We start from the raw sequence: 15,028 nt of genomic DNA, 5'->3' as shown, positions 1-15,028 counted from the left end.
CTCTGAAATATATTTCAAATGGCTAAGTTCCTTTCTTTTAAACTGTCATGCTTAGTGCTAATTGTTATTTATTGGATATTCAAACTTTGAGGGGCCAATGGACACACTGTTTACATTTATTTTTTTTAAGTGGCAGGATAGATAGATAGATAGATAGATAGATAGATAGATAGATAGATAGATAGATAGATAGATAGATAGATAGATAATTTAAGGAACATATTAATGCTATGTATATAATTTAAGGAACATATGGGAGGCTTTACACCTGCCCAAACTGATACCAGTGGCAGTCATACAATTCTGTGTATAATTTCCTGGGAGTGACACTCCAAGAGACATAGAACTGAACTACTAATTGTTTAACCACAAGCTAAGCTTATTTTCTCTTTTTAAAATCATACAGAAGCATGGGCACTCAAAATAGCTTAAGGTTCATTGTAGAGACAGACAATCACAGGAAACTAGCAGCTCACAATCATTTTGGTGCTTATTAATGCTGCCTTATTTGTAATTTTCCCCACAGGATTTCTAATGAGCTTGTAACCAAAACAAGAGAGATTTTAAAAAATAAAATAAAAGATGCAACTCAAGATAAATGGTTAAGTTGTTTTTTTATTAAATCTAGCACTTCAGAGCTTTTTTCCCCTCATAAAGCCACATTTTAACAGAGCCTTCAAGTTGTGAATCTAATTAGTTAAAAAGCAATCACATAATAAAATTAATCTAAGTAATTTAACAAATTCTGCAAAAATACTAATCCAACCTATGATTTTATTCTTAATAGTCTTGCATTAATCACGTTATTTTACTAAGTGTCCATATGTTAATACCTTCCATTTGTAATATTTCCATGCCTTTCCATCATTTTTTCAGCATTTCTATTTTCATGTTTTGCGGTAAAACTGTGAAAAATGGAATAGTCTACTGGCTAAAAGCTATGGAAACTGGGAATTTGGGAAGCCCACTCAATCATAGGACGTGGTCTTTCGCTATCTCCAAAAAATCTGGTTTTTTGTATAACTGACAAATATATACCCATCAAAACACATTATCAAAAGAACTGATAATGACAGAATGTGATTTTAACTCTGGAGCTCAAATATGGAAAGTTCTATACATACAATTAAATGTGCAAAGTTATTTTCTCCTTGGCCATCCTCCTGATATACTTATTACAGTATCTGATACTTTGTTTTTAAAAACTAAACAATCCTGATAACAGCAAAACGCACAGGATAATTAGTTGTTCACTTGTTGCATATAGGGTGACAAACTTCGCTATGTTTTCCAAGTACAGTGGTACCTCTACCTAAGAATGTCTCTACTTACGAACTTTTCTAGATAAGAACCAGTTGTTCAAGATTTTTTTGCCTCTTCTCAAGAACCATTTTCCACTTACAAACCTGAGCCTCCGAAACTGTAACCAGAAAAGGCAGGGAAAAGCCTCCATGGGGCCTCTCTAGGAATCTCCTGGGAGAAAACAGGTCCAGAAAAGGCGGGGAGAAGCTTCCATGGAGCCTGTATAGGAATCTCCTGGGAGGAAACAGGACATACACCCTCCCTGTGGTTTCCCCAATCGCACACATTATTTGCTTTTACATTGATTCCTATGGAAAAAATTGCTTCTTCTTACAAAGTTTTCTAAAGAACCTGGTCGCAGAACAAATTAAGTTCGTAAGTAGAGGTACCACTGTATTGAATACTTTGAAAAACATGTTAAGCCACTGGGCTTTGAGGATCCTCCTCCTCTTCCTGCTTCTCCTCTTTTACCAATTCAAGGTGTCAAGGGAGATACAAAGCTCTGGCTCTTGCTCTTCTGCAGCTCAATCATTAATAGAATAGAACAGAACAGAATAGAATTTTATTGGCCAAGTGTAATTGGACACACAAGGAATTTGTCTTGGTGCATATGCTTTCAGCGTACATAAAAGAAAAAGATACATTTGTCAGAATCATGTGGTTGATGCAGTTGATGTTGTTGTAGTGTATCTTTGATGCTATCTTTCCATTTAAGGAACTGTGAATTATCAAATAAAATTCCCTTCCATAACTACTAAAAACATACCCTAGGCCTATAGATATGTTGTTAACTGGTCACTGAAAGACATCAGCTAAGCTTCCAGGCTTGCCTGGAGTGTACGCCCATGGTCATTTTAAGATCCTCAGTTACCACACTAAAGCAACAAATTATCTTTAATCAATAAGAAAATGAAATTTCCTTTTAAACTATAGTTTAATTCCAGAACTTATTTTCCCCATCACGAGCGTCTTGACTATGAAACTGAGAGATTAGTTGAGATAATTGATATGTGAACCTTCCTATGTTACAGATAAGTTACAGATAAGCCATTAACTCAGTTTGTAGCCAGATGATATACTAATTGCATCCGTCACATGACAATGTTGTTCATTTTTACAAACTTCCTAACTAGTTGTTCCCCTCCCTGACTGTAAAAATAAATAAAATATATAATTCTATAAAATAAAAAGTGGTGATCAAATTAAGGTCATAATCATTATGGACAAAGTGGAGATTAGTAAATCTCTTCTCAAATTAGTTCCATATACCAATAGGAGTGAATAAAAGGGATGGGAGCCTTAGAGTTACTGTGTTATTTTGTCTTCTACAACAGCCTGCTGATAGAAATACCAATGGCAGAGTTTACCAGTATCTACCGTAATCCTGGTTTGGGGCAATATGCCAATTCAGGTTAGCTAAGTAAACCAAGAAACTATAATTTAAAATGTACAAAATCAGTTTTCCAATAATATGTCAATATTTAAATGGTCTTTCTGCACAATCTGTATATTGCTGGAGCTTATTGAAATTACCATTTGACTCCATCAAAAATTGTACAGTAATACCTCATCTTACGAACTTAATTGGTTCCAGGACGAGGTTCGTAAGGTGAAAAGTTCGTAAGATGAAACAATGTTTCCCATAGGAATCAATGGAAAAGCCAATAATGCGTGCAAGCCAATTAGGAAAATCCAAAACATTAAGGCTTAAAAAAAAAAAGCTGCCGGCAGACGAAGCTGAGGCGAACAGAGTGGGGGGAGGGAAACCCATGGAGATCCAGAGGGGAGAATGGGGCAGGAAAGAGTGGAGAAAAATGGAGGAAACCCATGGAGATCCAGAGGGGAGAATGAGGAAGGAAAGAGTGGAGAAAAACGGAGGAAACCCACGGAGATCCAGAGGGGAGAATGGGGCAGGACAGGGAGGGAAAAAACGGGAGGAACTCAAGTCTGGAGGTGGGGTATCCCAGCGGCCGGCAGCAGGTTCGTAAGGTGAAAAAAGTTCGTAAGAAGAGGCAAAAAAATTCCGAACCCTGGGTTCGTATCTTGAAAAGTTCGTATGACGAGGGGTTCGTATCATGAGGTACCACTGTACACCAAACAGTTCTGATTTTATTTACAGACAGCTAAGAGAATTTTAATAAAGTTTGATTACTGTTACCAAGAGCATCCTAAGCATTCTGGTATATAACCAAACCCTGAGAGGTCCGGTCATGTGATTTTTGTTCTATATTTACAGAAACCTCAGCCTTGTGGTTCTGCTAAGTGCATATAATTGGAGAATGTAAATATATCTTGGCACAAAAATTGACCATTTTAACTAGTATAGCTTTAATAAAAGCAATTTCCATAATAGTCATCTGTGTTTATGCACCTTGATGGGAATACCTTGGACCACTGAACAAATACAGTATTTTTCAGAGTATAAGAACCACCTTAGTTTTGGGGGAGGAAAATCTGCCTACCAGATATTCATCTGGCTAGCGTCCTTAGTCTGGTCAGCTTCAGCACATTACTCTTTCCCCTGGTTAGGGCTGGAAAAAAAACCTTATTCGGAGAGAGTAACAATGAAAGAGCTTGCAAGTCAATAAGAGCTGGGAACATCGTTAGTACCTGGTTAGGACTGGAAAGAAACTTATTCAGAGCAAGTAGAACAATGGAAAAAAAGCAAAGGCTTAGGGCTGGAAAAACATTCTTCACAGACAGTAACAATGAAAGAGCTTGCAAGCCGGTAAGAGCTAGAAACATCATTAGCACCAAGCTGGGCTGGGGAAAATAACTTCAAAAAAGCTACATTAAGAGTATAAGACGCACCCAAATTTTCAGCCTCTTTTACTGAGGAAAAAGGTGCGTCTTATACTCCGAAAAATATGGTACATCACTCCTGCTTACATCTGAATCTGGAACTGGCAGCCAAAGACCACAGAGATGGATATGCAATAGTATTTCCCCATTTGTTACATCCTATTATTTCTATTTTTGAATGAGTGTTGTTGTTAAGGCAAGAAGCAGCATGATCATCAGAAAGATGCATTATCAAATGTCCCACAGACTACCATTCTTGTTCAATACCGTAATCAGTTAGGCTTGACTAGCAAAACAACAAGTTCTCCCAATATAAATCTACCTTGAATTTTACAGTCTGCTTCCCAAAGTCTTAATAGCTATCTCCCAAACTGATAAATATGCACTCTTTGGAGCTGCAGTTAGCCCTTGCTTTCAAAAATGGTTCCCAGAGGATACTTTATATTTGGCTTTCTAAACTCTTTATATTTAAAGCTACCAAAGACATTCCCTTAGCAGGGGGGGCAAACTGGTGGCCCACAGGCCAGATGCATCACGCACAGGCCGCATCCACCCCAGCTTCGTGAATGGGAAAGACATCATGAAATGTCACGTGATGGCAACGTGATGCAATGATTGTGACACTTTAAAGCTTTCAAAGTGAGTATATCCTGATTGATTGATTGATTGATTGATTGATTGATTGATTTGATTTTTTATTCCGCCATCTCTGAAGACTTGGGGGGGGGGGAGCTTACAAACATGTGAAAAACAATACAGTTCTGAAATAATAACTAAAAACAAACAGTCTAAAAACCCAATTTAATATAAAACAGTCATTTTCAATCTGTCAACATACTTTCCATTCAACATACATTCATTCATAGGCAGATGATTAGTGTCCCCAGGCTTGTCAGCACAGGTGCGTCTTCAAATTCTTATGGAAGGCGAGGAGGGGGGGGGGCGGTACGAATCTTTGAGAGGAGCTGATTTTAAAAGGGCTGGGCCCCCCGCAGAAAAGGCTCTTCCCCTAGGCCCCGCCAAGTGACATTGTCTAGTTGACGGGACCTGGACAAGGCCAACTCTGTGGGACCTGACTGGTCGCTGGGGCTCATGTGGCAGAACGCAGTCCCGAGGTCATATAGGGCTAATATGATGCATTCATGCATTCATGCATTCATTCATTCATTCATTCATTCATTCATTCATTCATTCATTCACTTATTTGATTTTTATGCTGCCCTTCTCCTTAGACTCAGGGCGGCTTACAACACGTTAGAAATAGCACTTTTTAACAGAGCCAGCCTATTGCCCCCACAATCCAGCTCCTCATTTTACCCACCTCGGAAGGATGGAAGGCTGAGTCAACCTTGAGCCAGTGATGAGATTTGAACCGCTGACCTACAGATCTACAGTCAGCTTCAGTGGCCTGCAGTACAGCACTCTACCTGCTGCGCCACCCCGGCTCAACTATAATCATAGTTTTAAAAGTTATTCAGTATTTTGAATATTTAAAACCTTAATTCACAAGGATATAAAAAACTTGTAAATGATTTGTGTCTACTGCTATGTCTACATTATACAAAAAATGTTGATATGCATGGTTGAGCTTCATATTTCCAGTATGTTGGGCAGCTGAAAAGCATAATATATGACATCTAATGCTCTCCCCCACTTATTTCTTGCAAAAATGCAAAAACGTTGAAAAAAGACCAGGAGTACTCATCTCTCTAGCAATAAAATCTGCTTCAATTTTCCCTATTCTACAATAACTTTACAGTATGTTTAAATCTGGTCTTGCAATTCTACAGCTAGCTAGCAATAGATTTTAGAAATGAAGAGTGGCACAAGATTTTCCATTCAAGGATTAAACATATTTTTTTCAGAAAGATAAAACCAACTGATGGTTAAGAGATCTTAGAGTCACTAATATGCAAGTTATGTAAATCAAGAGGAATTCACTGAGTCTCCAACCCCAAAAATAAATTAACTAAATGTGCTTTTAAATTTTAGCTGAGTCAGTACTGTGACATCACAACATTTAGAGGAAGCTGGGCAATATTAAGTAGCCTGGTCAGAATATGCAAAGTTCCTCCTATGTCTCCACCTTTTCTTTTTCCAGTTCCAAGCATAGCCACACCCATGAATTTGCAGACAAATCAGTATTTGCAGATTTCAACAGGAGTTTTGTTTTGGTCACATTAGATTCTACCTTGTTCAATTGTTATTGAAACAACAATCACAGTATGAGTGAAATAAAGCAAATACGTACAGTAGAAAACATAGAAACATGTCTTTGGTTTTGTTATTTCTTTACAAGTGCACACACTTAAAAGATCTTACATAAAGTGTACACAATGCAGCTAGAAATGTCAAATGCACTGATTTCTCAGAATAAAAAAAAAATCATTTCTGTCCTTATAACACAGCACATAAGAAAGAACTTATGTCCCGGTTCCAAAGGAAGATTTTACATATGGGCTTTTTCCCATCACAACCTTATGCATCTATATTCAAAAGGATTTCCGACAAGGTGCAAGGAAAGTGTGCAGAGGACTTGTGTTGAAAAATACATTAAAATTATAATATTTTTATCTCCAGATAATAAAAGCTGTTTGTAGACATCAACATCAATAAATACTATATGCATTTCCACGAATAAGCCCCCTTGCTCAATAATACCTAACAACTTCATTAAAACAGGTATCTGCAAGGCTTAAATTGACTAAAATCACTGTGCTAGCTACTTCAACTAGCTCAGAAAGGGGAACATACTAGCGTTATCGTTCTGGTTGTTTTCCTTCACATTCTATCAGTACAATATTCTACCTCCCAAATTCTTCACACACAAAAAAATATTTTCTTCTTGGGGGGGGGGAAGAGAGGAAAGCAGCCTGGTAAAGCTCCAAAGCGTTTCTGAACACCACCACCCCTTTATCTATTCTGCCTCCCTGTTCCCCCCCAAAGGGATTCACTGCAGCTTTAAATCCCTTGGTACATCAAGGGATGAGGGTTTTTTTTCCATCAACAGTCTTTAAAAAAAACACGGGTCCCAACAAGAAGGGTGGGGTGGGCGCAAAATCTCACCCCACCCCTAGGGAAGGTAGGTTCCCAGGCCAGGCTTTGGCTTGGCTTGCTCGCACTCACAAAAGAGAGCTGTGGTGTGTTAACACAAAACGTTGACTCCAAGGCTTTATCAAGCGCAGCTCTTCTTCGCCTCCCTCCAAAATGCAAAATTAAAAGGGGAGGCCGCCCGAAGTTCTTAAGCACAGCAGGTGCATATTGCAGGGAAAGGTGGGAGTGGGGGGGAAGGGATACAGGAATGCAACTCCCGGCCCAGGGAGAGGGGAAGATGCAAAAAGAGGCGGAGAGTTGGCCTCATCTGGCTGCGAAAAGATGTTGATCCCATCTTCTTATCCCAGATGCTCACTCACCTCTGGCGGACATGGCTCAGATGGACCAAGAGAGAGACTGAGACGGCGGCGAGCGCAAGAAGCGAAACCCCCTCGCCGACATTAACCGGGCGCAGCCGAGAAGCATCTCCCCATGTGCTTGCCGGGACTGCGAGCCAGAGGGCGGTACCTGTCTGCGTCTCCAAGCGAGGGAGCGCCGCGGACTAGCACAACAGCCGAGCGCCGCAGCCACTGCGAGCAACGACCGGCTGGGCCTGGGCGGGGCCATTGGCCGCTTTCGCCAGGCGCTGCAGCACCAGTCGGGTCTGGCTAAATAGAAAAAAAATGCGACCGCCTTTGCCGGCCCGTCGATTCGTGGTTAGGGCCTCCTTGCGGAAAAGCGGGGAGGAGGCGATTTGCGCGTTGGTTCCTTCCTTCTTGCCAATGTGAACATTCCGCAGTGAATAATCGCCGGGTAAAAGAAGCCAAGTCTGGTTTTTCTGTTTTTTGTTTTTCATCTGAGGGCAATTCGGGACATTTATGCCGCTTGCTTCGAGTAAGCAACAGGTACTTCCGTCATTCACGCGTTTTTTGAAAGGGGAGGGGCGCCTCCAGGTGCACACAAGGAAGGATACCTTCGCCAAGTATAACCTGATAACTGTATTCGAAATGATCCAGACAGGAGTTTGATCAGCCTTTGGCATTCAAAGCAGTTAAACCAGTTAAAATATACTGCTCAAAAAAAATAAAGGGACCACTCAAAGAACACATCCTAGATCTGAATGAATGAAATATTCTCATTGAATACTTTGTTCTGTACAAAGTTGAATGTGCACAACAGCATGTAAAATTGATTGTCAAGCAGTGTTTGATTTACTTGGAGTTATATTGTGTTGTTTAAGTGTTCCCGTTATTTTTTTGAGCAGTGTATATAATACAGTATTATACGAGGGACACCCAGAAAGTAATGCACCTTTTTTTTCTTCAACAATTATTTATTGAAAACAAGGAAACTTGCACAAAAGAAAGAATGATGTTTCTTCTACACTCCTTATTTTTCCACATAATCTCTGTCCTGTTCTATGGCCTTCCTCCAGTGAGACACAAGGGTGTGTATGCCCTGGGGGTACAACTCCTTGTTCTGGTCACGAAGCATTGGAGCTTTGCCGAACCGTCTTCTAATGACCTCACTCTTTGTGCCCAGCGATTAACCATACTTCTTTCGACTGCAGATTCTTCATAAACTGTATAAAAACGTTTGTGAATGTTCCCGACAAGTTTCTTTCTCCACAGTGAGAAATTCAATGACGACACGCTGCTTGTAACATACATTACTTACAGACGCCATTTTGAAACATTGCTGTAGCTATGCTATCTGTCTGAAAAAACGCAAAATGTACACACACACTCCTGACAATTCAAATAATATATATCTAAAGATTCACATTTGTACCATTACTATAGCCTGAGAGGGGGGAAATGGTGCATTACCTTCTGGGCGACCCTCATGTATGCTACATGTACAGGTTTCCTCACAAAAAAACTGATTCCACTAAACTTGAAATACTGGGATTAGACAATTTACAACTACCGATGTGATCTAAATGTAGTTCATAAAATCATATACCAAAATGTGCTTCCTGTTAATGACTTCACCTTCAACCACAGCAACACATGAGCATGTAATAGATTCAAACTCAATGTAAACCGCTCCAAACTCGACTGCAGAAAATATGACTTCAGCAACAAAGTGATCAATGCACTACCTGATTCTGTGGTTTCTTCCCCAAACCCAAAATCTTCAACCTTAGATTGTCTACAGTTGACCTCTGCCTGTTTCTAAGAGGTCTGTAAGGTGCTTGCATAAGCACACCACTGTGCCTACCGATCCTGTCCTATTATCCACTTTTATTGTTACTTTTTACTTATGTTTATATAAAGTACTACTATCCTATACATGTTTGATAAATAAATAAAAATAATAAAAATAAGCACAAATATCATGGCATTGTTTTCAATGGGCAAAGAATAATGGAGGAAAGAAACTTACATTGAAGTAATATGAAATCAGAAAAGTGGCAAAACACAAAATGATTACTTTGTATTCTGGGCCTTTCACAACCTTTACAAAAATCTCGTTTGTTCCCATCTGCAATGGATGTTTTACAGTTTGTGATTTGGTACATGACCTCGGGTATGGATTCATCTGCTATAGCACAACCATATTGTGGTTACAAAACCAGCAACTGCTGTTTATGCCTCCTGGAAAAACAGAAACTGACCTCAAGCTTGGCTGTTGCGCTGCATTTTTCAAGATGGAAATGTCATCCTGGGCTCCTATTGCACAGCTTATTATCTGGGCACAAATAGCACAATTTTAATCTCAGAAGAATTTCCAGGTGGATATGTTTTCTCAAAATAAATTATTGGCCAGAGTACCCTTGTAGAGTTGATAACAATGTCAGGTGGTATTTAGTGTTGTACAATAGTTAGGATATTAAATGAAACCAGGGATACCAACGTCAAGGTCTTTTAGGCCACTGGTGACCTTGGAGACTAATCATTTTCTCTCAACACTCAATTTCACAAATGGATGCTATACCCATAAGTGAAGACAGAAATATTATGTACAGCGTCTTGAATTGATGGAGAAAAAGTGGGACATACATCCAACAAATTTGTAATTAGCAATTCATATGTTGTCTTATTTATTTATTTATTTATTTATTTATTTATTTATTTAATCAAACATGTACATTACATTAACAGAGGAGCCTAAACAAACTGCATGATACATTTTGCAAATATGTATGTGTATATATGTATGTATATGTGTGTGTGTGTGTGTGTATATATATATATATATGTAGGTCTTGGCATATTCAGGTCTTTTCCTATTTAAGGTTGGTAGAATCCTGGTGAAGTTTTGACGAGGTTTCCCATCTGGAAACTAGCCCTAATCAACAAACATCCCAGCCATGAAAACTGACACCAGACCCAGAACAAAACAGAAAGCCACCACCAATCACCCTCACCAGACCCAAATCCTTACCCACCGCACAGACAAAATACAACCATCACTCAGAACCCAAACCACGGCAGCGTCTCCAACTGCTGTACCCCCTTTCAACACACACACAAAGCAAACTGACACACACAATAAACACATAGTCAGACCACAAACTCGGAGCCAAACCAAAACCTGGGATGTTACAGCACTGACATACATTACAAAATAGCTGACTGACCCAATTTGAAGATATGTGATTTTTGTATGTTTGTAAGGATGGAGAAAAAATAAAAAAATTATACCCCCCAAAAAACCCCAAACAGCTGACTAGTCTATAGGCATCAACTGCTACAACCACTCAGGATGTTACCCCTAATCTGCAAACATCAACTAATCTGCTACAACCACTCAGAGTGTCACCCATAATCTGCAAACATCAACATCAACTGCATCAATTACTCAAGGTGTTACCCCACCAACCAATCAGGATGTTTCAACACAGCCAACAAACCCACTTGAAGCAGCTGAGCCAGCACTCCACACACCCACACACCACTATTTATAGAGGGACGGGAACTCAGATCACACTTTGTTTGCCCGAGCACAAAGCTGAAAGCATCAACCTGAAGATGACAAGTGGGACCTCATCGAAACGTCACCAGGATTCTATCAATCTTACATGGAAAAAGACCCGAATATGCCAAAACCTACATACCTGTGTGTGTGCGTAGGTTTTGGCATATTCAGGTCTTTTCCTATGTAAGATTGATAGAATCTTGGTGACGTTTTGACAAGGTTCCACTTGTCATCTTCAGGCTGGTGCTTTCAGCTATGTGCTAGGGTGAACAAAAGATGGTCTGAGCTGCTATCCTTCTACAAATACTGGTGGTGGGGTGTGGAGTGCTGGCTCAGCTGCTGCAAGCAGGTTGCCATTTGAGATAGAGGTTCAAATTAATATTTGAAAAATTCTTTATGATTTAACAAGTGTTGCCTTTCTCTCCCATGTCTATTGATTACAATCTAAATATGTTGGATTTTACATTAAATATTTTGTCTGAACTGGCTAAGATAAAGTTCTGTTGGGTGGCCATCTTTATTTTTCTCAGAATGTTCCTAGTAGATATTTTTGTTTGGTATTAAAATAGTGATTCTTAAAGGTAACTGAAGTGCAGTTCAGAGTTGCTCCAAATACTTTAGGATAATGAAATGTTCTAGGTTGGTATCATTGCAGTGTTCTTTATGTCTCACTTTTTTTTTCAAATGGAAAGGCCAGAGTTGTGTTTTCAGCTGGTTTGGCTTCAGTGGTTATCCCTGTAGTATATAGACATTAGATTCAGACCCGTGGTTATTTTTTTCTTGACAGTTACACTTTGCGCTGCTACTGCCAGATTGTTGGCATATAAGTGAAGTCTGAAAGATATCAAACTGGAAGATGTTATCTTTAGAAGCAAATGCAGAGAAATTGCAGTACATTGGCAACAGCTTATCAAAGCTAGAGCTGCTCAGTAAATTACTCCTTGATGTTACTCTAACAGAATGACTCTTCTTATAGAAACATGGAAAAACATGAATGGCTGTTATTATCTTTATCCTTGAGTACAGCAGAACTGGACATTTCTAATATATATTTCAAAGCTTTCTTTGGACAAAGGAAAGATGCAAAAGTGAAGAATGTAGGTTTTGCCAGTGTCTTGGGAGACTTGTTATATGTCTAGAAATTCAGCTTTGCCTATATATGAAGCAAAATCAGTGCAAAGCAAATAGTATATTGCGCATGGGCAATTTTGATGCACATACATACATACATACACACATACATACATACATACATACATTTACAATGTGTATCATGCAGTTTGATTAGGCTCCCCTGTTAATGTAATGTACATGTTTGATTAAATAAATAAATAAGACAACATATGAATTGCTAATTACAAATTTGTTGTATGTACATCCCACTTTTTCTCCATCAATTCAAGACCCTATACATAATATTTCTGCCTTCACTTATGGGTATAGCAAACATCTGTGAAAGTGACTGTTGAGAGAAAGTACTAATTCTCCAAGGTCACCAGTGACCTAAAAGACCTTGATGTCTGTATCCCTGGTTTTATTTAATATCCTAACTACCGCACAACACTAAATTGACATTGTTATCAACTCTACAATGGTGCTCTGGCCATTAATTTATTTTGAGAAAATGGGCTTCCTCAAAACCTCCACCAGTCCCGTCAAGCAGCAGCCACAGACAGCCCTGGAACTATGGAAGGCGAGTAAGGGCATGCGGTTGTGCGGGCAACTTGGCACAATCACATGACTGCCGCCTGGTCAAGAATAACTTGACATATTTGGAAATAGCAAAACATTGTGCCAGGTAGAAAGATCAAAGGACAATCTAAGAACGTGGGTCTTGCCTATAGCAGATACACTTTGTGAATGTGGAAAAGAACAGTCCATATCATGCATGCTATGGCGCATACAATGTCCTTCAACATGTACAAAGGAGGATCTCATGCTGGCAAAAGAAAATGCTGTTAATGTGGTCCGATACTGGGTGAATGTCATCTATCCTCAAGCTACCCTTTATTTTACATAATTTTTATATGTCCTATATCTTTACGATTTATCTGCTCAGTTTTCAACATTATATATCTATAACGTAAAGGTGCATTATATGTCTATAACATAAAGATTTCAAACTCTTGAGCCTTTGAACTTTCTTTAGAGATAAATGTTCCACCACAGATTAAAAACCAGGGTACGTAAGTATCCCATCAACAAACAGTGAAAAACATGTGAATCTCATTAATCAAAACCAGAAGAACAAGAAGTGATAGAACATCGAGTTAGACCACCCCTAGAGTACTGCATTCAGTTTATGTCCCCACACTACAAAAGAGACATTGATACTCTATAAAAAGTGCAGAAGAGAGCAACCAGAATAATAAAAGGACTAAAAACTAAAACATACAAGGAAAGGTTGCAGGAACTGGGTGTGGATAGTCTAGCAAAGAGGGGGTTCAGGGGGGACATGATATTAGTCTTAAAATACTTGAGAGGCTGCCATAGGGAGGGAGGGGGGACATTATTTTCCAAAGCACCAAAGAGCCAAACAAGGAGCAACGGTTGGAAGCTGTCCAAGGAGAGATTCAACCTGGAAATGAGGAACTTTTTGACAGTGAAAGCAATCAACCAGTGGAACAGCTTGCCTGCAGAGGTGGTGAACGCTCCACTAGAGACTTTCAATAAAAGACTGGACTGCTACTGGACTAGTGTGATTTGGGTCTCCTGCACCAGCAGGGGGTTGGACTAGATGATCCTGGCCATTTTGTCCATTTTCCACTGCTAATCTTTTTCTATCATGGTTGCCATCTTTGTCATATTTGTCTTCACCAGCCAGATCAGTCATTGCCCTCTTCATTCTCATCCTCCTGTCCCATTGTCCTGATCCCCTCCTATGCTCACTCTGTCACTACTTGTTGAAACTCAACAATGGCTTGCAAGACCAAGAAAAACAGGAAAGAGTAAACCAAGGGCCTCCACAAGGTAAGCCAGATCAAGTCAAGTGCAGAAAAGCTAAAGCTAAAACTACTTAACTGAGTTTTCTTACTACAGTCTTGCGAGTCTGCTGTACAACCTCCTTCTCATATTTAAGCGGATTAAAGAAGTCTTTGTCTGTGATACTTCAATTGTATCTGGAAATTCTAGATCTTAAAAAAGTTTTAGTCTACTTGGCCTAGGCAATGGCTAATGACAGACTGGTATGAAAAACAAGTCCTATGAGCAAAAAAATTTTCCTGGCAGTTTTTAACATATTTCTCCCATTTTTAAATCATTTTTAAAATTTTAAATGCATAGGTTTTTTAAAATATATTTTATATAATTCAAGTAGCTTTGCTTCACAACACAAACTCCCTCTGTAGAGATTAATATCATCCACTTTTAAAATATGTAAACCTACTGCCACCTGCAGGGCAATATCTGATTTATTTTTTCCCCCGATGTAAAATATTTATTTCCTCATAGAGAATTCTTCATAGACTTCATTTTGTATTTTGTTTACAGTGTAATAATGTAACTAATGAGCAACTTCACAAATCTCTAGATATCTGTAGAGGGTAGTATATTGGCCACTTCAGTATATTTGACTGACTAGGGGTAGAGCTATTTGAAATAAAACAAATCTGTCTGAATTTATTCATTTATTTATCTTCCATGACCTTCCTTTAAAAAAGCCTATTCAAATATTGAAAGAGGTCAACAATTAACAGCATAATTACCTGTAGATTTATCCTTTCAATATTGTATCGTATTGGCATCAGTTTTTTGATATGTTAAAATAGCAAATGTTGATGAATCCCAAAAAATTAGGATTTAGGCAACCATAGCATGTGCATCTTTAATCTACAAGTCTAACCTATTTAAAATTATTCTGTGGATTTTAAACCCAAACCTAGTGACAGAAAAAATAAAATGATATACATTTATTACAATTTTTATACAAAAAATAAAATATACTTTTATTACAACTTTTTAGAAAAAT

General features: G+C 38.8%; 1 protein-coding gene across 2 annotated transcripts in view; it reads right to left on the bottom strand.

The window, feature by feature from the left end:
* ABLIM1 (actin binding LIM protein 1) overlaps window positions 1-7,780 on the bottom strand; it is a 236,356-nt gene extending 228,576 nt beyond the window's left edge. Inside the window, exon 1 of one of the 2 annotated variants that reach the window (XM_070752656.1) lies at window positions 7,518-7,780. In XM_070752656.1, coding sequence (XP_070608757.1) covers window positions 7,518-7,530 — 13 coding nt within the window. In that variant the 5' untranslated portion in view covers window positions 7,531-7,780. The remainder of the gene's footprint in view (window positions 1-7,517) is intronic. The other variant, XM_070752659.1, reaches the window with a different exon arrangement.
* Between the last annotated feature and the right edge of the window lie 7,248 nt (window positions 7,781-15,028).

The sequence above is a fragment of the Erythrolamprus reginae genome, chromosome 5 (genome assembly GCF_031021105.1).
Source record: "Erythrolamprus reginae isolate rEryReg1 chromosome 5, rEryReg1.hap1, whole genome shotgun sequence".
NCBI lineage: Eukaryota > Metazoa > Chordata > Lepidosauria > Squamata > Dipsadidae > Erythrolamprus > Erythrolamprus reginae.
The sequence above is the reverse complement of the archived record's forward strand: the minus strand, read 5'-3'. Positions and strand labels throughout refer to the sequence as shown.